At 40.7% G+C, this 22,135-nt stretch overlaps 5 protein-coding genes across 7 annotated transcripts in view; 3 read left to right on the top strand and 2 right to left on the bottom strand.

Moving 5' to 3' along the window:
• LOC123319487 (spectrin alpha chain) overlaps positions 1-12,277 on the bottom strand; it is a 12,865-nt gene extending 588 nt beyond the window's left edge. The window contains exons 1-27 of one of the 2 annotated variants that reach the window (XM_044906489.1): positions 12,100-12,277; positions 10,195-10,450; positions 10,003-10,138; positions 9,417-9,938; positions 9,204-9,361; positions 8,393-8,699; positions 7,990-8,279; positions 7,640-7,928; positions 7,364-7,578; positions 7,026-7,308; positions 6,332-6,537; positions 6,044-6,271; positions 5,851-5,985; positions 5,539-5,794; positions 5,284-5,480; positions 4,991-5,227; positions 4,653-4,934; positions 4,239-4,583; positions 3,890-4,177; positions 3,353-3,719; positions 3,065-3,260; positions 2,210-2,586; positions 1,800-2,150; positions 1,135-1,738; positions 811-834; positions 201-463; positions 1-137 (exon numbers count right to left, since the gene is read on the bottom strand). The exon at positions 1-137 is cut by the window's left edge and continues 201 nt beyond it. In XM_044906489.1, coding sequence (XP_044762424.1) covers positions 1-137; positions 201-463; positions 811-834; positions 1,135-1,738; positions 1,800-2,150; positions 2,210-2,586; positions 3,065-3,260; positions 3,353-3,719; positions 3,890-4,177; positions 4,239-4,583; positions 4,653-4,934; positions 4,991-5,227; positions 5,284-5,480; positions 5,539-5,794; positions 5,851-5,985; positions 6,044-6,271; positions 6,332-6,537; positions 7,026-7,308; positions 7,364-7,578; positions 7,640-7,928; positions 7,990-8,279; positions 8,393-8,699; positions 9,204-9,361; positions 9,417-9,938; positions 10,003-10,138; positions 10,195-10,443 — 6,942 coding nt within the window. In that variant the 5' untranslated portion in view covers positions 10,444-10,450; positions 12,100-12,277. The remainder of the gene's footprint in view (positions 138-200; positions 464-810; positions 835-1,134; positions 1,739-1,799; positions 2,151-2,209; positions 2,587-3,064; positions 3,261-3,352; positions 3,720-3,889; positions 4,178-4,238; positions 4,584-4,652; positions 4,935-4,990; positions 5,228-5,283; positions 5,481-5,538; positions 5,795-5,850; positions 5,986-6,043; positions 6,272-6,331; positions 6,538-7,025; positions 7,309-7,363; positions 7,579-7,639; positions 7,929-7,989; positions 8,280-8,392; positions 8,700-9,203; positions 9,362-9,416; positions 9,939-10,002; positions 10,139-10,194; positions 10,451-12,099) is intronic. The other variant, XM_044906490.1, reaches the window with a different exon arrangement.
• A 236-nt stretch (positions 12,278-12,513) lies between these two features.
• Positions 12,514-14,816, top strand: LOC123318981 (ubiquitin-40S ribosomal protein S27a). Its single transcript, XM_044905767.1, has 3 exons — positions 12,514-12,622; positions 14,205-14,539; positions 14,627-14,816. The coding sequence occupies exons 2-3, from the start codon at positions 14,219-14,221 to the stop codon at positions 14,768-14,770; spliced, it is 465 nt and encodes a 154-aa protein (XP_044761702.1). The 5' UTR covers positions 12,514-12,622; positions 14,205-14,218; the 3' UTR covers positions 14,771-14,816.
• LOC123318980 (ribosome biogenesis protein NSA2 homolog) lies at positions 12,541-13,948 on the top strand. Of its 2 annotated transcripts, none has more exons than XM_044905765.1 (2): positions 12,541-12,622; positions 13,121-13,948. In XM_044905765.1, the coding sequence occupies exon 2, from the start codon at positions 13,130-13,132 to the stop codon at positions 13,907-13,909; it is 780 nt and encodes a 259-aa protein (XP_044761700.1). In that variant the 5' UTR covers positions 12,541-12,622; positions 13,121-13,129; the 3' UTR covers positions 13,910-13,948. The 2 variants fall into 2 exon arrangements, with proteins under 2 accessions (XP_044761700.1, XP_044761701.1); XM_044905766.1 differs by lacking the exon at positions 12,541-12,622 and adding an exon at positions 12,760-13,003.
• A 144-nt stretch (positions 14,817-14,960) lies between the features above and the next one.
• Positions 14,961-17,719, bottom strand: LOC123318752. Its single transcript, XM_044905486.1, has 7 exons — positions 17,342-17,719; positions 16,480-16,799; positions 16,265-16,417; positions 15,860-16,001; positions 15,553-15,707; positions 15,430-15,485; positions 14,961-15,361 (listed from the first exon to the last, which is right to left on the bottom strand). Exons 1-7 carry the CDS (start codon positions 17,501-17,503, stop codon positions 14,988-14,990), a joined length of 1,362 nt encoding a protein of 453 aa, XP_044761421.1. The 5' UTR covers positions 17,504-17,719; the 3' UTR covers positions 14,961-14,987.
• Positions 17,720-18,385: 666 nt separating this feature from the next.
• LOC123318697 (acyl-CoA Delta-9 desaturase-like) lies at positions 18,386-20,306 on the top strand. Its single transcript, XM_044905390.1, has 6 exons — positions 18,386-18,542; positions 18,694-18,962; positions 19,029-19,159; positions 19,210-19,415; positions 19,482-19,664; positions 19,946-20,306. Exons 2-6 carry the CDS (start codon positions 18,773-18,775, stop codon positions 20,205-20,207), a joined length of 972 nt encoding a protein of 323 aa, XP_044761325.1. The 5' UTR covers positions 18,386-18,542; positions 18,694-18,772; the 3' UTR covers positions 20,208-20,306.
• The last annotated feature ends 1,829 nt before the right edge of the window (positions 20,307-22,135 follow it).

Raw genomic sequence — 22,135 nt, 5'->3', positions numbered from 1 at the left:
CTCCTCCACCATCGGAAGATCGTAACCGAGCGCCCTCAGGCAGCTCTTGAACTCCTGGTGATTCAGCTTGCCCGATTTGTCCTTGTCGAAGTGTTTGAACATCATCGAGAACTCTTTGAGGGCGTCCTCGCTCACACCTGGTCGATTAAAAACGCGGTTATATTCCAAATATAAAAAAAATTAAAATTTATCTCACTAACCGGATTGATTTCTGGCTTGTATCTGTTGTTCGAGGTTGTGCTGCATCCGCATCCCCAACTGATCCAGCTGATCCCACTGTTGCGCCAGTCCGACGGTCGAGTGTTCCGTGTATCTGTTATCCAGTATCAGGTGTTCCTCCAGTATCGCTCCCAAATCTTCGATCTTCTTCAGGTCCGAACGTCTCGCCCTGACCTCGGCCGCTTTCCTCTTGGTCGCTTCCAGTTGCTGCTCCAACGAGCCAGATCCTTCCATCATGGACGTTCTTTAGGGATAAACAGAGAATCGGTGTGAAGTTTACAAGATGATATTCGGAGGTTATTCAGTTAGATTTTACAAATTATTACAATAAACCAAGAGAAGTGTGTTAAGATGCGAAAAACGCAAGTCTGAAATTTAGCTTAAAATCGTTTCGAGCTCGATTTTAAAAAGTTTCCATATTAATTAATCAGTATTAGTACAGCCGAATACAGATATTAATACCCACACGATAAAACGGAACAAACAAAATATAAGTATATTAAATAATGCATAAATAACAAAATAAAAAATGAAGCATTTTTAGTACATTATTTCAAGCGGTCGATATTTTTCGTCACACTGAATATTTACCCGTCCCATCCTAAAATCCTGTATCTGAAAAATTACAACAAAGGTACAATAACGGATGACCACCCAAAGACGAACAAAGGGATTAGAGCTAAAATCTAGTGGTAAGATGTTTTCAAATTGAAGCAAGTAGGCGTTGACGCCATATTGCCTTGACGACGTCTGTCAAATCTGCTGTCATTCGAAAGTCATAGAATTCTTCACTACCTCGCATGTTACTCGTTTTTTTTTCTTTTTTCGACACATACCACCCTTTCAGACAGGACAACCCTACATTAGACCCCCCACCCCCTAAATCTAATAGCGGTAGAGACAATTAACACGTACCTTGTCTCGGTGAGCCACTGATGGAAGGCGTTCGCGTGTTTGGCGAACTCCTTCCTCAACTTGTCGTTCTCCTCCTGTCTCTGCGCCTCCTTGCTCAGTTCCACGTCGCGTTCCGCAATGATCTTCTGCAGGTTCCTCCAGGTGTCCTCCAGAGCCTCCATGTTGAACCAGGTGTACGGATTCGGGCCGACGTTGAAGCTCTTGATCTGTTCGTCGAGGGCGGCGAGCGCCTCGAAGTCGGCCTGGGCGCCCGACAGGGAGGCCTGGAACTGCGCGTGCGCCTCCCGCAGCGCCTTGATCTCCTCGATCGAGTTGCACCGCACCGGATCGGTCAGATCCTCTTCCGCGTTCTCGAACCACGAATTGAAGGCGGACGCCCTCTTCGCGAACGTGAGGAACAGCTCCTCGATCTGTCTGAACTGTTCCTGCATGCGCAACAGACGTTGCTTTCTGGCGTCGGAGGCGGCCAGGAGGTTCTGCCATCTGGCTATGACGTCTTGATGTCTTTGGACGATCGCCGGCGTTTGATCGTGATTCGCGGCCACCAGTTGATCTTTCAGAGATGTGATGTTCTGGATTCCTTCATTCTCGAACGCCGTGAGTCCTTGAATGAAAAAAAAAAGAATTTAAAAAAACCCCTAAGACGCCATCGAGTAACCGTTTACCTGCGTCGAAGGTGTGTTGTTTGGTGAGCAACGTCTGCACCGAGCTGAGGTCCCTTCCGAACTCCTCGCTCCTCACGTGCGTCTCCTTGTCCGCTATCCAGCTCTCGACCACGTCCGCCTTCCACATGAACTGCAGATAGGCGGAATTGTCGACCAGTTTCGCCTTCCTCCTGGCCGCCAGCGAGGCCAGATGGTCCAGTTTCGACTGCAGCGTCTGTATGCGCTGATTTATGCTGTCCGTGTGATGGTTGCCCTGCTCCACCAGCCGCTTACCGACGTCGCTGATGTCCTTGCAACGTTCCCGATGGGCCTGGAAGTCCGTCTCGAAGGCGTCGTGTTTCTTCAACAGACCTAGAAGGAATCGTTGATCGTCAAGTCGTAACCGGATCTCCGTACCCGACCGGACTCACCTTGTACGGCGGCCATCGTGTCCCCGTAATCCTCGACGCCCAACAGCTGCTGTTTCTCGCTGATCCAGGCCTCCTCCTCTTCGACCTTGGCCAGGAACTGTTGGTAGAGCAACGACTCGTCCAGCTTCTGTCCCCGGGTGGCGGCGAGCTGTTTCAGTTCGGCCCAGGCCTGATTCAGGGCCTTCAGACGTTGCTCGATCTCCGGCACGCCCAGGTTGGACACGTCCATCAGCTTCTCGCCCGCCTCCTGCACGGCCTGGATGGCAGGCTCGTGGGACGCGAGTTCCGCCTCGAGACGTTTGTGTTTCTTCTTCAGGTTCTGCACGCCCGTTAGGTCCCTGCCGTAGTCGTCGGAACCGACGAGGAGTTTCTTCTCTCTGAAATTATTATTTTTTTTTTAAATATCTGATCATGCCATCGCAATTCACAATATTAGATGGTGAAAATAAACCTACCCTAAACACATGTTTACAAGGTGTAAATTTAACAATTTTCGAAAAGTTTCATTCACGTTTCACTTTGAGAAAATTCATTATTATAAAGAAGGAATAAGATATAAAACGTAAAATTTAAGCATTTCTACATAAACATATCATTCTGTTGTTTGATAAGATGAAATGATCAAATTAAATCGATGTCGTGTGCAGCATCTGGGGTAAATTTGGAAAGATAATTTCGATGAACAGATGCGTAAAGATCAGCGATTCTCAACAAGTTTCAATAGAAGATTCAATTTTGTTGTCTATAGAGTGTTTTGTGTAAGGAAAAGAATATATTTTTTGACCCAAAGAATCCACTGTTGAAATATCTGCACGAGTTACATAGACTCATCCTGTATAGTTAATATGTACTCACTTTATCCATGATTCCTCGTCAGCGATATCTCTGAAGAATTGATGTAGCGTGTTCGCCTCATTAAGACGGGCCTGTCTGTGAGCGGCGAGGTTCTTGATCCTTTCGTAACGTTCGTTGATCGATTGTCGTTTCTCCTGAATTGACGCCGTGTCGAACTGGCCGCTTTCTATCAGCGAATCAGCCTGATCGTTCATATCTGAAAAAAAAAAAAGAAAAAAGGTTGAAAAGTAGATGAATCCAAATCAGACGTTACCAAAAAACCATAGAACGTATCACATCGAGACCCACCTTTGATCCTGTCCTCGTGAGCCTGGATATCGGCCTCGACCAACTGATGCTTCTTCATCAGGTTCTGCACGGATGCCAGATCCTTGCCCGCGTCCTCGCTGGTCAGCAGGCTCTCCACCTCGCCCAGCCAAAAGTCCAGATCCTTGACGGCGGCTATGTACGTACGCTGCTTGTTCGCCTCCTTCAACTTTACGGATTTCTCCGTGGTCTTCTGCGTCAGATACTCCCACTGGTCGGCGATGCTCTCCAGACGACGCTGTACCGCCTCCTCCGAACCGGCGCACTGTTTCTTCTCGATCAGGTTGTTGCCGTTGGCCAGGACCGACTGGATTCGATCAGCGTTCGCCGCCAACTCAGCTTCGAAAGCCTGAAAATATCGGAGACTCGTTAAATTTCACGGATTAAATGTGTTCTATGACTTTCCATAGAAACGTCAGTCTGTGATCATGAATCATAAAAAAAAACATTCAACACAGAAATAATTAAGACAGATCATCGATTCGATTTGACAACAGCTGTCAAACTTCTCCCACTAACCTGATGTTTCTGGTGTTTCGACTGTATGTTGGCCGGATCCTTGTAACTCTCCTCGGTGGCCAACTGTAATTTCTCCGCTATCCAATTCTCGATCTCGTCAGCGTCTCTCGAGAATTGCTGCAGCGTCTGACTCTCGCCCAGTTTGGAACGTTTCTCTATCAGGGCCTCCTTGAGATGGCGCCATCTGTCCAACACCTGTTTACGCTTGTCGTCGATCGGTTCGGACGCGTAATGCTCATTGCCGATTAACTGATCGGCAAGACTTTGCAGGGCAGCAATCTTTTCTTCCTACGGATAAAAAAAAAAGTAAATTACGAAAATTCCACGTGTTACTTGAGGAAAAACTCACATGAGCATTGATGGCCTTGTCGAAATCTTCGTGTTTCTTGATGAGCGCCTCCACGTTGTCGCCCGACGAATCGACGACGTCAGAAGCGAGGAAAGTCTCCCGGTCGGACATCCAGTTCTCCGCCTGTTCGCAGTCCCTGTAGAACAGGTTGGCGTCGAGGTTCTGGTCCAGCTGCACCCTCCTCTCGATCCAGGCCTGTTCGAGCTCCTCGCGCGCCTTGTTCAGCTGTTCCAGCTTTTCCTGGATCTCAGGACTGGCGTAATGATTGGAGTTCAGGAGCTGCTGACCGAACTGTTCGAGCGTCTGGAAGGTGCCCGCTCGCGCGTCGATCTCCGTACGATGTTCCTATGAGAAAAAAAAAAGAAGAATACGTTTGAGTCATAGTTAAAGAATATATATGTCTTATCTCTTTACCTGATGTCTCTCGATGAGCGCCTCGGCGCCGGTAACGTCATTCGCGAGTTCTTCCGAGCTGACCAGACCCAGCATCGAGTTGATCCAGGCCATCAGGTCCCTGTGGTCGTTCAGGAACCGCTGCAGGTCGTAAGAGTCCAGGAGTTTTTCCTTCCTGCTGTTCGCCTTCGCGGTCAGTTGCGTCCATTCCTCGTTGATCTCCGTCTGTTTGGCGATCGTCTGTTCCGCCGATTCCGGATGGCTCTGGACCAAACGGTTGGCGGTCTCGTCCAGTTGTTTTATCTGAAAGGGAGTCGAGTAAGTAAAAATAAAGTAAAAAGAATTAAAATAAGTCTCACCTTGTCCCCTAAAGCGGCCAGATCGCGTTCTAACCCTTCGTGCTTCCTCTGCAAAGCCTGCACGCTCCTTAGGTCCTTACCCAGATCGTCGTTGTTAAGGGCCTCGTCTTTCTCCTGGATCCAATCCTTGGTCTCGTCGACGTCCCTGTGGAACCTCTGCACTTCGTGGGCGGATCCGAGCTGGCTTGCCCTTTCCGAGGTCAACTGTTGTAGGGACGTCCATTTCGTGTTCAGATCCTAAAAGAAGCCGAATCGTTATTTTATTCTCTACACCGAAACTTTCAATCACTCACCTCCATCTGCGTCCTGATCTTGAGGGCCGCCTCCGTCTGTCCCAGCGACACCAACTGCATGGCGATCTCGTTCATTTCGGCCAACCTGACCTCGTTCGCTTTCAGATCGGTCTGGAAGTCGTCGAATTTTTTCTGCATCACCTCGACCTGTTCCAGGTCTTCGCCCACGTCCTGTACCTGAGCGTGCATCTCCTTATCTGCGAATCGACGAGATTAGGTTATGTTCGACGATGTTAGCGAGAAGAGACCACCAACCTTTGATCCAAGACGCCAATTCGGCGGCTTCCCTCACCAGCACGTAGGCTTTGACCGTCTCGTTGAGTTTCTTCTGTCTCTCCTTGGCCAGCTCGATCAGTCTGTCGTATTGGTTGTTGATCTGGTTCTGTCTGGCCGATATCGAGTTGCTGTCGACGAGGTTCTGCTGAGAGGCCGTCAGACCGGCGTCCACCTTCTTTACGTACGCCGCCGGTACGAAACCTTGACGATCGTGGATCTCCACCTTCCACCAGTCCTATAAAAATCATCGGTTAATCGAAAAAAAAAAAACACGACGAAATGAGATCTTACTTTATTGTTGGAGTTGAGCAAGTGCAGGAGATCCCCTTTCTTCATGGAAACCTCCCGGGCGGACTTCTCGGTGTAGTCATACAAAGCCTGAACCGTCTCCCTTCCGGTCACGTCGACAACTGGCGGTTCTTGTTGCTGAAAAAAATCGAAGATAAAAATAACGGTAAATTAAGATAAAAAGGATGAAGCTCACCCTGCAATTAGCAGCCTGTTCTTTCAGCCCGTTGATGGTGTTCCCGAAAGCGGTCAAGTCGCTCATCAGAGCCTCGTGTTTCTTCAACAGGGCTTCGGAGGAATCCTCGTCCTTTCCGTAATCCGTGTTGTTAACTATAGGTTCCTTCTCCTTCATCCAGGATTCCGCCTCGTTGGCGTCCGCGTAGTACTGGTGCGCTTGGAGGGAATCCTCCAGGTCTTGCTTGCGCTAAAAACACGATCGATTTAATAATCATCGCTCGAACTTTCGGGTTACGTCAAGACCCACCTGGTTCGATTTCTCCTTCAGCTGAACCCAGTGATCGTAGAGAGCCGTGACCCTGTTTCGGATCTCGTCGCTGGCGAAATGTTCGTCTTCCATCATCTGTTTACCCGAATCGATTACGGCGCTGATGCGACTGTCGTGATTGTTGATCTCGGCCAGGACCACCTGATGTTTCTTTATCAAATTTTGGACGCCGATCAGGTCTCGTCCTGAAAATAACAAGAGACCCATTGAATATCGCGAAAAAAATCACTTTCTACCCTTACTTTATCGACTTTCCGCTGAAAGATATATCCTTGACCATCGTGCCATTTTTACGTTTCTTTCGTGCGATAAAATCCGTTAAAATAGAAAAATAACCTTAAAAGAGGCGAAAACGGCACGTCATTGGTCATTTCTAATCGTGAACGCCCAGTCGAATGTTACGCCCATGTTTGTGCCGATCAGAAGCGGTTATCATCGACGATAGTCGTATAACGTGAAGTTAGCTGAACCCCGTAAATTCTATGGTTTATGTCAAATTGACTTGTCAAATTTCGAATATTGTCAATTTCGTTTTTTTTTTCTCAAATAATTCCGTTCATCGTTGGTTAAAATGGAAAAATTCAATCGGCAAAGACATTCCTCGACTCGAGACATAAGCTAAAAGTGAAACCCCTTCATAACACACGAAAATTCAATACAATGAATGACTAACCTCTGTTGGTGCTGGCGGCTATCGGCTCCTTCTCCCTGATCCAGGCCTCCTCGTCTTCGATGTCCCTGAACAGCTGTTGAACCTGATGGGAATCGAGCAGTCTCTGCTTCCTTATGGCCATCGGCGTCTGCAGGGCCGAATACCTTTCGGACAGCACCTTCTGCTTGTGGGCGATGTTGTCGGAATCGAAATGGCCGCGTTCCACGAACTGATTGGCGGCCGCCGTTATGGCCTCGATGCGGTCTTGGTGCGAAGCCACGTCCGCCTCCAACAGGGCGTGTTTCTGTAAAAAGAACGGTCAAGGAAGGCGGTTAAACTTGGATATGGGGTATCTTCACCTTCTGCAGGTTCTGCACGGAAGTCAGGTCCTTTCCGTAATCCTCGGACATCAGCTGTCCCTCGATCTCGGACAGCCACAGTTCGATATCCTCGATGGTACGATTGAACTGCTGCTGCGCGCTGGCCTCTTGCAGCTTCGAACTCTTCTTGTCCGTCGCCTGTACCAGGGTCTCCCACAGATTCACGATTTCCTCCATGCGTGTTCTTATGGCGGCTGTTCGAAATTCATCGAAATCATCATAATGTTTTTTTTTTTTTTATTGACAACCACTTACGTGCATCGTAATGGTTGGCGTTGATCAGTTCCTGTCCGGTGGAAGTGATGTCTTCCATCCTGGTCTTGTTGGCGTTCAGTTCGTGTTCGAAATTCTGATGTTTCTGCACTTTACCACCAAGATTCGTCGGATCCAGATAGCTCTCGTCCGTTGCGAACTTTAATTTTTCGTTGATCCATCCCTTGGTCTCGTCGCAATCCCTTTCGAACTGTTGCAGTTTATAGGCGTCCTCCAGCAGCGTACGTCTGTGATGGGATTTCTCCTTCAGGGCCGATCTCCGCTCCAACAACTGTAAAGCGAGTTATTTTCAGATTTCACAGAGAAATCGAATCGAAGAACGTTAAACTGACCATCGATCTCCTCTGAGCCACGTCGTCGGCCGCGTAATGCTCGCCGTTGATCAGTTTTGTGGCGAATTCGTCCAAAGCTTTGATCTTTTCCTCTTGGGCGGCGAGGGACTTTTCGAAATCCTCGTGTTTCTTAATGAGGGCCTCTACAGAATCCAGGGAATCCCCTAAGTCCTCGTTGGCCAAAAAAGCCTCCTGTTTAGCCATCCACGTATCCGCCTGTTCCGTGTCTCGGTAGAAAAGTTGTAGGTCCATGCATTGCTCGTACAAGATGCGACGTTCTTCCCATAGTTCTGCATTAAAACGTATTCGGTCGATATTAATCATATAAACGCAAGATCTTCGAAATCAAATAATTTCCAACTACGATTCAGATGATGATGGTGCAGAAAGAATTCGTTCTCACCTAATAAGGAATTCTTGTCGGAAGCTAAAGCGAACAGCTTCTCCTTCACTTCGTCGCTGGCGTAATGGCCGTTTTCCAACAGCTGTTTTCCGGCCTCGGTTGTGGCGATGAAACTGTCCTCCCTCGCGTCGATCTCGCCTCGGTGCTCTTGGTGTCTTTCCAGCAAAGCCTCGGCCCCCGCTACGTCCTTGGCCAATTCGTCAGCGGATATTATCGCTTTCATGTCGTTTATCCAGGAGATAAGATCCCTGAAATCGGCAAGGAACCTGTGCAAGGAATACGATTCCTCCAGTTTCTCGCGACGTTCCTACAAAAGTACATACTTATGAACGCCACAAACAAAAGTTGAAAGTGGAACTAAAATTCTCCTACGACAACTTTCAAATTTGACAATGATTGCCAAATTGTCAAACAAAATTGATGTACTTCAATTTTTCATTTATCTCTATGTTATGATGATATTCTGTGAAAAATACATAGAATATGCTTCATTGTCAAATCACCAAGGATGGATGTGTTCAGAAACATAATATTTATGGTTTAGCCACAGAACAACTACAAAAGTGTCAAATTCACATAGAGTTGAATAAAACTTTGATACTGCCACAGAACATTATAGTAGTTGAGGTGTTCTGTGATTAAACCAAATAATGTCAAAATTTTCAATTGCATAACTAGGATTTGATAGTCGGCGCTTTCCCGAGGAATGTTAATTGATTAAGTCGACAGAAAGATGCAAATAGAAGATAAAAAATATGTTTCCATTGTAAGTGTGGAATTTTTACGAGGTTGACATCGAATGAACAATTACCTTAGCTTTAGCAGTCAAACTTTGCCAATAATCCTGAATTTCATTCCTTTTGGATTGGATCTGATCACCATGATCTCCGTGTATAGCACCAAGACGATCTGCCTCCTTGCCCAAAGTCGAAACTTTGTCTTCCAATGCAGCCAAATCCCTCTCGACACCTGACGAAGATTACAGTTAATATCAATACAGCCAATTATTCACAACGTCACCCACCTTCGTGTTTTCTCTGCAAAGCTTGCACGCTGGCCAAGTCCCTTCCATAATCGTCGGACGACAGAACGACGTCCTTCTCCGCGATCCAAGCCACGGTCTCGTCAGCGTCCCTGTTAAATCGCTGGATCTCGTGGGCCCCGTACAACTTATCCTGCCTCATCAGAGTGAGCTGCTTCAATCTTTGCCAGGCGTTGTTCAGGTCCTCTTTCCTCTGCACGATCTGATCCCTTTCCGGATGTCCCTCCTGCAACAGCTTGTCGGCCAGCTCATTCACTTCGGTCACTCTGTATTCCTGCGACGCCATGTCCTTCTGGAACTCGTCAAATTTGCGTTGCAACACCTCAACGTGCTCCAGGTCAGAGCCGAACTCTTCAGTGGAGAGGAAAGTGCTCTTCTCGTTGATCCAGAACATGACTTCGTCGCAATGACGAATGAACTGGACCAAGACGAGGGCCTGTTGCAACCTGTTGCCTTTCTCGGCCAGCTTGAGCAGGAGCTGTTCCCATAGTCTGTGAAGTTCGTCTGCGAATTGAAGGTTACATTGAATACTCACGTAATAACATGGATAACTACAGCGTTACATTACCTAATCGTCTTCTGATGGTTTCAGATTCATAATGATTCTGATTAATCATCTCACGTCCAGTATTATCCAATACAACAATGGCATTGCTGTGTGCCGCTACTTCAGCTTCGAAAGCTTGATGTTTCTGGATTTTAGCCTAAAAAAGGAATCATACAATAATGAACAAATTCAAATAATTGTAGAATTACCAACCTGTAGATTGGTGGGGTCTTTGTAGCTATCGTCGGAAGCGGCCTGTAGTTTTTCGAGTATCCACGATTCCAATTCGTCAGCGTCCCTCTTGAAATACTGGAACCTCCTGGAATCTTCCAGCTTTTCCCTCTTTGCCCTCGCGTCGGCCTTGAAATTGTCATAGCGAGACAGGACTTGCTGACGACGCTCCTGAATGTCTTCGGCTGTCTCGAGAATTTTTATCTCCTTTGGAGGAGGAATTTGGTCCATGTTTTACCTTGATTGAAAACATGATCAAATAATCTCTTTTTAAGGACTTATTTTCAAATTCAGCAGATTTTAGTTTTCGGCTTCAGTCTATAGAGGAAATTGAGAGGTTTCCCATAGTACAATGTTCATCTTAGAGATTTACTAGAAATATCAAACATTTCGTTTCATTTCCCATTTTCCAGTCTACGCTCAGTTTCCTTTCCGAATTTACAATTTTTAAAATATCCTGTCAAAGTTATCCCTGCGCAGAACATAGATATATGGACTCTATGTCTATGGCGCAAAACGGATAAAAACCACAAAAATTAAAATTATCAGTATGTCTAGTCTATGGTCAGAACATAAAGGTGCAATAACACTAGCGTACGATCAGAACAATGAAGGAGTTTTTATCAGCTTGCAGAGGCATTATCGCATGAAAATGTGTTGAGGTATCAATAACGTAACGTAATTTTACATATAAATGAGCTTTTCAAGGAAAAAATCCTCGCAGATGCACACAAAATGGCAAACTTTCAACAGATACAGAAATCAAAAAGATAACCACAAAATAGTATGGTCGGAGCACAGTTTTGAGAATATCGTCCGTTAAAATTTTATTCAACAATATTTTACATATTATATAAAAATTCCACACAAAGGTGAATCCTGCTTCAAATTCTTGAAAAAGAAAAATACCATTGTCAAAAATTTTTATCTTGAATTCTACTACAATGACTGAATTTAGCTATCAAATATGAAATGTACAAAAACAACCTACTCCATTAAAGAGTTTTCAAGGTAAACATGGGCAAATACAGTTAAATTTTTTTGGCATCCGCATAATAAGGACGAAATTTAATCAATAAACTGCATGCTGGAATGTATCCAACTTCAAGATATCCAATTGAGCATTGTAACAAGATTTGAAGACCTTAAATAGTCAAACAACTATGACTTCATCTGGGTAATGAGAGTAAATAACACATTAATGTGTAAATTACTCATAAATATTTGAAGAGAGGTCATGAAGACCTGGAAATTGTAACTCATGAATAGAGCGACTTATTGAGCTCTTGATTAATTTATCATAAACAAATATTTTTTATCTTATCTGAGCCTAGGTAGTTGCCAGTTCCATACTAGTCACTATGCAAAATTTCACGTATTTATGATTACGCTGGAAATATTAAGGCTTCTTCAAAAGCATATTCTTAGTGGCAGTTGGAATTTTTTGAAGCTAATATTCACCTCAGGTGTATCACCTGAGAAATTATTCTAGTAGGACTCGCCAATTTCATTCTATTTTGAAATATTCCAAATAGTTTGAGGAAAAATGTTGGCATTTTCTTGAACATTTTAAGAAAGACTGATATTTTGTCAGAACGATTATTGAATTTGAAATCTTCAATATAACCAGATTTCGATGTTAGAAAATTTTCATCACATCTGTCAAAATATCAAAAGCGAAACAACTTTTCAAAAAAATCAATAAAAATATGACCTTCCAAGACATTTTCATTCAAGGAGTGAAACAAAAAGAAGTATTTGAAGAAGATTCGTGAAATATTACTCTGGGGAACGGGAAACATAAATGAAACACTTCAGTCAATGGGTGTGGTGGATTAGTGTGAATAAAATGAAGCAATGACGTTTAAATGGGAACAATTTGCTCACCGGGTAGTTTTTCCACTCACAATAAAAATGTTTTTCACTTCTTCGTTTTACTCAAAAACTACCTACGCCAGTTTGAAATGTTTCACACTAGACCAATTATGTTTCTTATCAGCTCAAATGCCAGTGTATTTCTATTATTTCTTTTAATAAGATGACATCATGTTCCAATTATGTCATAAATAAATGATTATTTTTGTTTGACAGTTGACAGCAATGACAGCTGAGGATACGTTCAATGAAGGCATAGAATAAAATTTTCCCTATTCCAAATTGAAATATGGAATTTGAATTATATTTAATAAATAAGTTAAAAAAAAATGACCACACATAATTATTGTAATTAACAGACAGTATTCAGAAAAAAATGGCCTTTCCCAAACACTGTTGCGTTTGTCACCTAAAAAAAAAGAAATGCGTAAGGTTTCTATGGTCGCAAATAAATTTTATTTGGACATTCCGGCAGCACATCCTTTCTGTCAAAAGGTAGCCATAGTTGACTCGTGTTTAGTATGCTTGTGTGAAAGTAAGTATTTCTTTTTATGTAAATCTTCGTTTTATTTGAGCATTAAGATAATTTAATATTTATTTACGCATTAGAATAATCATATTGAGTATATTTTTGCCTCAAAATATCCAATTTAGTCTACAACACCCTAGCACATGTTCGGCCACATGCTTCTCTCAAATCTTGCAAGAATGGGTAACCATTTCCAATTTGCGTCGGCTTAGTTTTTGCTACAATTTCTAAGAAATCATGTATTATCTCTAGTAGAGAAATATTTACGCCAGGCCGTATTGCTTTCATGGGGTGAATAGTTTCGAATAAAGCTAGGTTAGGACACGTTTATATTGTGTTGGGATATATCTGTGAATATGACTATTTAGTCTGTGTTTTCACCAAAAGGTAAGTACCTCATTGAATATGGTATTATTGGTTGCAATAGTCATATTCATAGATAAGTTCCTTGAATATGGCTTTGCATCCTAGGGTAATATATTGAAATCTTGATTTGATTTTCAGTAATCCAAGATGCCACAGAACGATTACATTGAGCGTCATCGCAAACTCCACGGTCGTCGTTTGGATTATGAAGAACGCAAAAGAAAAAGGGAGGCACGTGAGCCCCACAAGAGGGCCAAGATAGCACGAAGTCTGAGAGGTATCAAAGCAAAATTGTACAACAAAGAACGCAGAAATGAGAAGATACAGATGAAAAAGAAGATCCAAGCTCATGAAGAGAAAAAGATCAAGAAGACAACAGACAAGGTGGCTGAAGGTGCATTACCTGTATATCTTCTCGATAGGGATGTTCAATCTAGAGCCAAAGTTTTATCAAACATGATAAAACAGAAACGTAAAGAGAAGGCAGGAAAATGGGATGTACCGATACCTAAAGTCAGAGCTCAAGGAGACGCTGAAGTATTCAAAGTGGTCAAAACTGGTAAATCTAAGAGGAAAGCATGGAAAAGGATGGTAACAAAAGTAACGTTTGTTGGAGAAAATTTCACAAGAAAGCCACCTAAGTTCGAGAGGTTCATAAGACCGATGGCCCTACGTTTCAAAAAGGCCCATGTAACCCATCCGGAATTGAAAGCCACTTTCTGCCTTCCCATCATTGGCGTGAAGAAAAATCCAAGTTCGGCAATGTTCACAAGCCTTGGGGTCATTACCAAGGGTACAGTTATCGAAGTCAACATTTCCGAGTTAGGTCTAGTGACTCAGACTGGTAAAGTGGTTTGGGGTAAATATGCTCAGGTCACCAACAATCCTGAGAATGATGGTTGCATTAATGCTGTTCTGTTAGTTTAATCTGTATTGTAATATTTGTAATAAAAAAATTCCACAGTATTTGATTTTTTTTATTTACTGCCCTTTTATTGTATATTTTCTGTCTTTTCTGTTCCAGTTGCACAAATTAGAGCTTAACCAAGTGTAACCTGCTAGGTTAGGTGTCGATCTTGTGCTAAATAAATGTCTACTGAGAGATACCAACAACCTTATTCTGTTATATTGTTGTTTATCTCTTAGTTGCAACACTATTTCGAAATTTAATTGCTTTTTTCTGAATCTGGTGACCCTTGATTAATTTTTTTATCGATTATAGGTTAGGTCGGAATCATGCAGATTTTCGTGAAAACCTTAACTGGCAAGACCATCACTCTTGAGGTCGAACCATCAGACACAATCGAAAATGTTAAAGCCAAGATTCAAGACAAAGAGGGAATCCCTCCAGATCAACAGAGGTTGATCTTTGCTGGTAAACAGTTGGAAGATGGCCGTACCCTATCGGACTACAACATCCAGAAAGAATCAACTTTGCACTTGGTCCTCAGATTGAGAGGAGGTGCGAAGAAACGTAAGAAGAAGAATTACTCCACCCCCAAAAAAATCAAACATAAGAAGAAGAAGGTCAAGATGGCCGTACTCAATTATTACAAAGTGAGTGTTGTAAATTATCAGAAGTACAAATTATTTTTGATGAGTTGTTCAACTGTAATACTATAATTTTTTTTTATTTCTTCATAGGTTGATGATAGTGGAAAGATCCACCGATTGAGGAGGGAATGCCCAAGTGAGACATGCGGTGCTGGTGTCTTCATGGCAGCCATGGAGGACAGGCATTACTGCGGAAAGTGTGGATACACACTTGTTTTCTCTAAGCCAGAATGAGGTGTATTGGCTTGTTAAATAATATTTCAATAAATTGATAAGTCCATTTTGCTTTTTTTATTATCCCTTAATTTCAAGAAGTTCAAAACTACTTGAATTCTTGATGATAAAAAATACAAGCTTCATTTTATTAAGCTGTTAAGCAAATACATTTTTTATAAATGTATACATAATTTGATTACATCTCATATGATAGCTTTTAAATTATTACCTTTTTTTAAAAAGAATTTTCAGCTTGTAACAGTAGATTACTCCCCTCTTCTGTTACAAGTTCACCGAAATCGTCACCATCGTTCATTTTATTGGGAATTATTCCTTCAGTTCCCCCTATTTCATATGAATCTTTCTCCAGCTCAAAACTTGCGTCGTCTCTTTTAATACCGTCGTTTTCTTGCTTAATTTTTTCCATCGCCATTCTGAAAGAGTTCATAATATTCTTCTCGATTTTGATGTTATTTTCTACGTCGTCCGTGTTCAACAATTTTTGGCTCTCGTTGATTTCTTCACCGTTTTCCATTCCGTTTGTATCTATTCCATCTTGTAGTGCCGCGGCTCTTTTCGCGTGAATTTTTCGCTTCAAACTTACCATACCTATAAAATATACAATTAATACAATGGAATTGGCTGGATTTATTGTAAAATGCAGATTTCTAACATACATTTGATTGTTTGCACCAACACTCCCTTTTTAGAGGATCTTCTTAAAGAGAGTTTCCTGTAAAATGACTAAATGTCATCATCAATGAAACTACACTAGATAAAAACATTTAAGTTGTATGTACCTTTCTTCCCTCTCTTTGATTTCTTTCCTCAACTGAAGCAAATTGTAAGCTACATCATTTCTCGGTGGAAAAAGGGAACATTCCACTATGTTGCCACAACATTCGTTTGTCTTTTCGGTGTGAAACAACCAATGGCCAAGCAGTTTGAAGAGAGGCTAAGACAAAGTTTCATTAATAAACAATACTTTTGGAAAGGAAATCCCTCCTAGTACAAAACTCATACCAAAAATTGCACATTATGCTCTCCTATCACCTCTGATAGTAGCTGTGGGTTATTGTGCTCAAAAAATAGTTTATATCGACTTACCGAATTCCCTATTTCGCTGAGGTACCATCCGCCAATCGCTAAAGTCAAAGGAATGAATCCTGAAGGCAGGTGGGCCGTGATTATCTTCCGAAAGAACGGAATCAGGAATATAAGTGGAACTCCGACCAAGTAGCTCAAACAGCTGGAAAGATTCTTGTGATATTCTCACATTCATAATAGCATACATATATCGTTTTAATATTCTATATTTTTTATTCTAAGAGAATGCGACACAAAAGTATTCCATTTCAAATATTTTTATTTCCGTAAGCTATCCTCTATGATTGCAATGTGTCAACTTTTGAACTAGAGACTCTATGTTTTGAACATAGAAATATTCCAGTCTTTGTGTAAGATTCCATGCATTTGAAATTCTTTTGCTTCTGGATACCTTTTTATACTCACAATGAACAAACTCCCATTCCGAAAAACACCGCAATTATGATTCTCAAGTAAGAATTATCCTGTTTGGTAACCACATATAGAAGCTTAGCAGATTGAACAGACACTTGAGCGATACTGATGAAGGCAGTCAGTGTAAAAGCTACCTCAAGTGTCCTGAAACAATAAAAAATAAATATTTTCTGGAAACTGTGAGTGTGGAGAACTGTCGTACATACCTGAGAATGAAGGATATCAATAACACACAACATAGCAAGATGTATGATAAAAAAAGCGTTTTAGAATCATATTCCATCACTTCCCAGAAAGCGCTATGAAGAAAAAAACTAAAGAGAACCATGAAGCCCATGACTAGATCGGAGTTGATGTCGTCGTATGTTGTTATATTCGTTTTTCTAAAACCGAAAACATCCATTCGGCTCCTAAAGAAACTATCGCCTGTATGGATAAACAGTGTGCAGTAGAAACCAAGATACCAAAGTGAATTTTTCAGTCTTATTCTGTTGTATTCTTTATACTTCATTTTACGGAGAATTTCCTGAAGAAACATAAGATGTATTTATAAATAAATATCTGATTGCAACAGCACTACTACTATGGGGATACTCTGCATAACTATACGAATTTCTAAGCTGTCATGTTTTCATATTTCCCGCCAAAACAGTACTTCCTCCGAGCATCGAGAACAAAAAGTCTGGTATCTGTGATCCAAAGATATTACACATTATATCTTTGCTGTGATCTTAATCGAGTTTGTCTCTGGTTTGGTGAAAAGTTCTATCCATATAATCTATGGTTCTATCAAAGATTAACTCTTTGGTCCGATCAGAGACAATCTGTTGATGTCTCTTGTCTGATGGATCAGCAAATAGCAGAGAGTGTCTGACAAACAACAATAACAACCATAGACTAACTGAACAGAGAGTTAATCTATGCCTACTGTATGACTGTCACTTTTCCAAAAATTTTCGATTTTATTGACAAAGTATTGAATTAATAGAGTAGAAACTGAAAAATTAAAAAATTGCGTGTTGCACAGCCAATCTGAAGCATTTATCAAATTAATTCAACTCAACTCACGTTCAGAGCATAGTCGAGTCCTATGTGCAGTATATACCATATAAAAAACAACCATGTACATCCATTACATAAAGCGTTGCTGTAATATTTTCCGAAGTATTTAGATAAAACTTGTGGAATATATGTGAATTCCGTATTTAAAATATCACTGAAATCGAACATCGTTATGATTTGAGGTTATGTCCTGAAATAACGAAATAGGTCTCTTCAGAAGCTGTGTCAAAGGCTTGAAAATGCGGAAATAATTTTAGAATCGTTCTTTGAACGATTCTATTTTGGTGCACATAGTCTGTCCACCTTCGTTTCTACAGAAACAGAAACGATTTGTGAATGTAAACACTCATCTACGACTTCATTTCGGGTCGCTGCAGTCATAGAAATATTTTGGTGTATTTTGGGTTGCGTGCGTGCAGGGGGCATATCGCACGAATCCTTCTCAAATACACTGCGCAACAAAAAAATGAACAAATCTGCAGAATCCAATCCAATTTGGGATGAAAGTTGTGAAAATATTGTTGGCAATGAATAAAGTTTTATTCATTCGAATAATTCAAAAGACAGATTACTGTAATTTGGGTATAACAATAAAAGGAAATTGTTTCATCTGAACAATCCATGTTTATTTTTTCAATCAATGAAAATATGTGTAAACATACTCAATTCGAACAAGTTTCTACCATAAGTCTAATTGAATTAGTTACCCCATCCCCATTTAGAAATCGATATAAAACTTCTACACATGGAAAGGCGAAAAAAGATTGAGATTATAGATTCAATACGGTTAGCCAATAAAAAAGGTTTTACTGGAAATTTCTTTATATCGATTTTTACGTTAAGTTGATTGGTCAGTGCCCCTTCTCCACTATTTTGTTCGGAAAACCATCAAAATTTTGGGAAAATTATAGTAAAATAAAATTACCTAAATGACAAACAACGGCATCGATAAGATTTTATAATAGGCAGTTTTAGGTAAGTGCAGTCTATAATCGAACGAAATAATAACATATTTGCTGAGTGGACACACTTGCAAAATTCGGTCAAGTTAGCTAAACTTCAACAATTGTAAACTATATTGACGAAGGCACAATGAAAATTGTCACGCGTTCGATACTTCTTTGCGTCGATCTTGTAGCGGAATTATTTGTTTTGAAATCAGTGATGCTAGCAGAATAATATCGATTCGAAAATATTGACAGTGAAGGTGAGCTTTGCATATTCATCCCTATAAATGTACGGAATATTTGTAAATTTTAATCGTCAATCAATCAATATGATTTGCTGCGTGGATGCAAGCAAATAAATTCTCTACATAGAAATTCAGCAGGGATCAGTTTTTATACTTTTTATTTCAGGAAATCGCAAAAATGCCCGATCAAGTTGTACCAATAGATTAATATTCTATTAGCTACGTACGGGGATGCAGAAGCAGAAATGATGCCTGAAATATTTTACAGCGATACGAGAACGAAAATTGCACATGAACCTAATTACAGAACACTTTGGGGATACGTAAATCACGAGATAAAGTGGTTCAATGTGTTCTTTCTGTTTTTCGTACATTTGTACGCTTTCAAGGTGTATTTTTCTATCAGACCAGAACATTTTCCTATGGTATGTTGGGGTAAGTGATATTTTTCATAATGGAAAAGTCGAAATTAAAATTTCATCTTAATTATTCATATTTCAGCGATATTTTTTGGCAGTATAGGTGGTTTTGGTGTAACTGGAGGTGCGCACAGATACTTCACACATAAATGCTACAAAGCGACGTTTCCTCTGAGAGTTTTACTCATGTTGGCTTACACCAGCGCAGGACAAGTAATATCATTCATCCTCTTTTTTTTCTCAAATTCAATATTTTTTTCCAGAATACACTGTTCGACTGGGTAAGAGACCACAGGGTACACCACAAATACAGCGAAACCGATGCCGATCCTCACAACTCGAGGAGAGGATTCTTTTTCGCTCATTGCGGATGGTTGATGATGAAAAAACATCCCGATGTTATAATAAAAGGTAAAACGGTCGACTGCAGCGATGTTCTAGCGGATCCGGTGGTTCGTTTTCATCAGAAGTGAGTCGAAAAATATCCCGAAATCAGAAATTATCAATCCAAAATTGAACCTCATTCATTTTTCAGATACTTTTGGCCATTGAGAATATTTCTTTGCTTCGTCCTTCCCACTATCATCCCCATGTATTTCTGGGGGTGGGATCTGCAGACAAGCTTCGATAGTTCTTTCGGAAAATGGGTCACTCTTCTTCATTGCACTTGGTCTGTGAACAGCGTAGCACATATGTGGGGTACCAAACCGTACAACAAGTAGGTATTCTGTAAGAATTTCCATTTATTATTGTAAATCGAATGAAAATGATCGAGAAGTCAGTCGCCGAGCATAGAAAGTAAACTATCGGTGGCGCTAGTTCTATGGTTTGACGGCTGTTGTATAAATAACCTATTTATAATTTGAACTACTTGAACCATAGAAGTGGATAAAATGAAATCACAGTTTATGTCTTTATACACGAGACTTGTTCCGTGTTCCACAATCCAGGATCGGACCCAGCAGTTTTTCTCGAATTTGGACAGTTATATATTTACAGGGATATACATCCGGCTGAGACTAAGGTCGTATCATTCCTTTCCATGGGTGAAGGATGGCACAATTATCACCATACCTTTCCTTGGGACTACAAAGCCTCCGAATTCAGCTATCACTTCAACATGACCACGTTTTGGATAGATGTTTTCGCCAAACTCGGATGGGCCTACGATCTTAAACAACCATCGAAGGAACTGGTCAAAAAAACAATCGAGAAATTTGGAGACGGATCACATTTTGAATGGGGCCAAGACGTCAAATAAAAGGAGAATAAAATGCAAATGGTTTTGCACTGATTTGTTTTTGTAAAAGCTATACTTAAGAACAAAAGACAATAAAACATTACAATTTTGTTATTTGAATCCGATATCTTTGCCAATACCTACTTGCTGCACATGAATATGTGGCGAGTATATTGGACAATTAAAAAGATTAAAAGATGAAGAGTATTACATCCCCATGCTACCAGAAAAATGAGGAAAAGTGATAACTTTGATGTGGCAAGTGACGTGCAATCTTGGAAAAAATCATAATTTATCATTTTCCCACAATGAATTCGAGACAGGAAACGGAAAAAAGTGAATATTCTACTCGGAACCAAAGCATAAATTTATAGTTTTTCCTCAGACCAAGGTCAAGGTCACTCTACACGTTAATTTAGATACCATGCTTAATCGATTTCGAGAAAAATATTATTGAAAATTAGTATCTAACATCGATAGTGAGGTGTAGAAATAAAAGTCAACAAATTTCTACGCGTTAACGCAAGACCTACGTAGTGATCTAATGATATCAACGTGTTAGGACAAGGTGCCCGCTTTTAGTCGAATCAAGAACGAACAATAATATCAAATATTTGGAAAGGTTATTACTCGCGATAAACCCGAATTGTGAAAAAATTTATGAATAATAATTTTTAAAACGATAGTAGACAAATATAGAAAATTTGATGTTCGTGCGACGGATAAGGAGACTGTATTAGAATTATTATAATCTTCGGAAGAACGTGGATTTGAATGAAACTCATTTGTATGCACGAAATAAAAGATTGTGAATTACTTATAATAACTGATACGAATCAAGTTTTCTATTCAACCAGTTTAAATAAATAAATATCGAAAAACTTTAACTTTCTATGTGCCTCCTCATTTAATGTCACAGAACTGTCTGAATCATAGATTTCAATTGAATTCTGTGGCCACAACTCTTCATCCATTCTCAATGGTTTTATACCTCCATATCTATGTTCCAAGCTCCATGAACGTAGTGCTTAGCTTGTAACATGTCAACCACAGAATCGTAAAGTATAGTTCTTGTCATTTTATTCATTATGTTTTGTTGTCTTGTTACGTAATTTTTTCACTACAAAAATGTTAAGCGTATTACAAGCCATAACAATAGAATTTTCGGATAGGTGAAGGTGAAATTCGTTGTTATAAAAAACATGTCTATATTAGTTCAATTATGAATTTTCATGGAGTAGCAGTGTTTGAATCGAAATTGATTATGAAAGACTATTGAGATGGAGATTTCAACAATAGACCACAATATGCCTTATACATTATGTATCGTGTAGAAATTTGAATATCATACATAATATTATCAGTGTACATTTTGAACTGATGAAAAAGACGAAACAATGTATATTTTCCGTTGTAAATTATAAAAACATAATAGAAGATATGTCATGTGGTAGGTAGGTATGTCGAGAAAACATGAATGATTATTTTGATTGTCGCCCCTCATGATCAATTTGATCCAGACGGCTAACATTCACATCGTGCGGATACGATGAATCATTGCTACTATCCCAAGTGTAAACACCATCACGTTTTTGCCACGATAGAGGATCTCGTTTGCTGGGTTTGAAGTCCAAAACCATCTGATGAGGATATCTCTAAACGCATAATTGGCAGATTGACTCGGTAAAAAGAGGAGACGGACTGTAGCATTTTTGATATTCCAATGAGATAAAGTATTAAAAATTGCAGAGATATAATTAACGTTCGAGCTGCAGACAGATCAAAAACAATCGCTTGCAACATTGAGCTTTTCGGAATATTCCATTCAAAGACCATAGTAATTCTTCGAAAGAAATCTCTGTAAAAGAGAAAATTCGGAAAAATTTATTTTAGTACAAACTTTAATGATTTCCATTGAAGAAATATGGAATATCAGACGAAGGACAAAA

The sequence above is a fragment of the Coccinella septempunctata genome, chromosome 8 (assembly GCF_907165205.1).
Source record: "Coccinella septempunctata chromosome 8, icCocSept1.1, whole genome shotgun sequence".
NCBI lineage: Eukaryota > Metazoa > Arthropoda > Insecta > Coleoptera > Coccinellidae > Coccinella > Coccinella septempunctata.
This window is presented reverse-complemented; position numbering and strand designations above follow the sequence as displayed.

Bases quoted from the DNA above. Each gene is read 5' to 3' on its own strand.
- LOC123318697 (XM_044905390.1), top strand. From the start codon at position 18,773: ATGATGCCTGAAATATTTTACAGCGATACGAGAACGAAAATTGCACAT. The intron at 19,160-19,209 runs GTAATATCATTC...ATTTTTTTCCAG, and splicing joins CTTACACCAGCGCAGGACAA to AATACACTGTTCGACTGGGT. The intron at 19,416-19,481 runs GTGAGTCGAAAA...TTCATTTTTCAG, and splicing joins GTGGTTCGTTTTCATCAGAA to ATACTTTTGGCCATTGAGAA.
- LOC123318752 (XM_044905486.1), bottom strand. From the start codon at position 17,503: ATGTTCGATTTCAGTGATATTTTAAATACGGAATTCACATATATTCCA. The intron at 16,800-17,341 runs GTGAGTTGAGTT...ATGTTTCTTCAG, and splicing joins GACTCGACTATGCTCTGAAC to GAAATTCTCCGTAAAATGAA. The intron at 16,418-16,479 runs GTATGTACGACA...TTATTGTTTCAG, and splicing joins TTGATATCCTTCATTCTCAG to GACACTTGAGGTAGCTTTTA.
- LOC123318980 (XM_044905765.1), top strand. From the start codon at position 13,130: ATGCCACAGAACGATTACATTGAGCGTCATCGCAAACTCCACGGTCGT.
- LOC123318981 (XM_044905767.1), top strand. From the start codon at position 14,219: ATGCAGATTTTCGTGAAAACCTTAACTGGCAAGACCATCACTCTTGAG. The intron at 14,540-14,626 runs GTGAGTGTTGTA...ATTTCTTCATAG, and splicing joins CCGTACTCAATTATTACAAA to GTTGATGATAGTGGAAAGAT.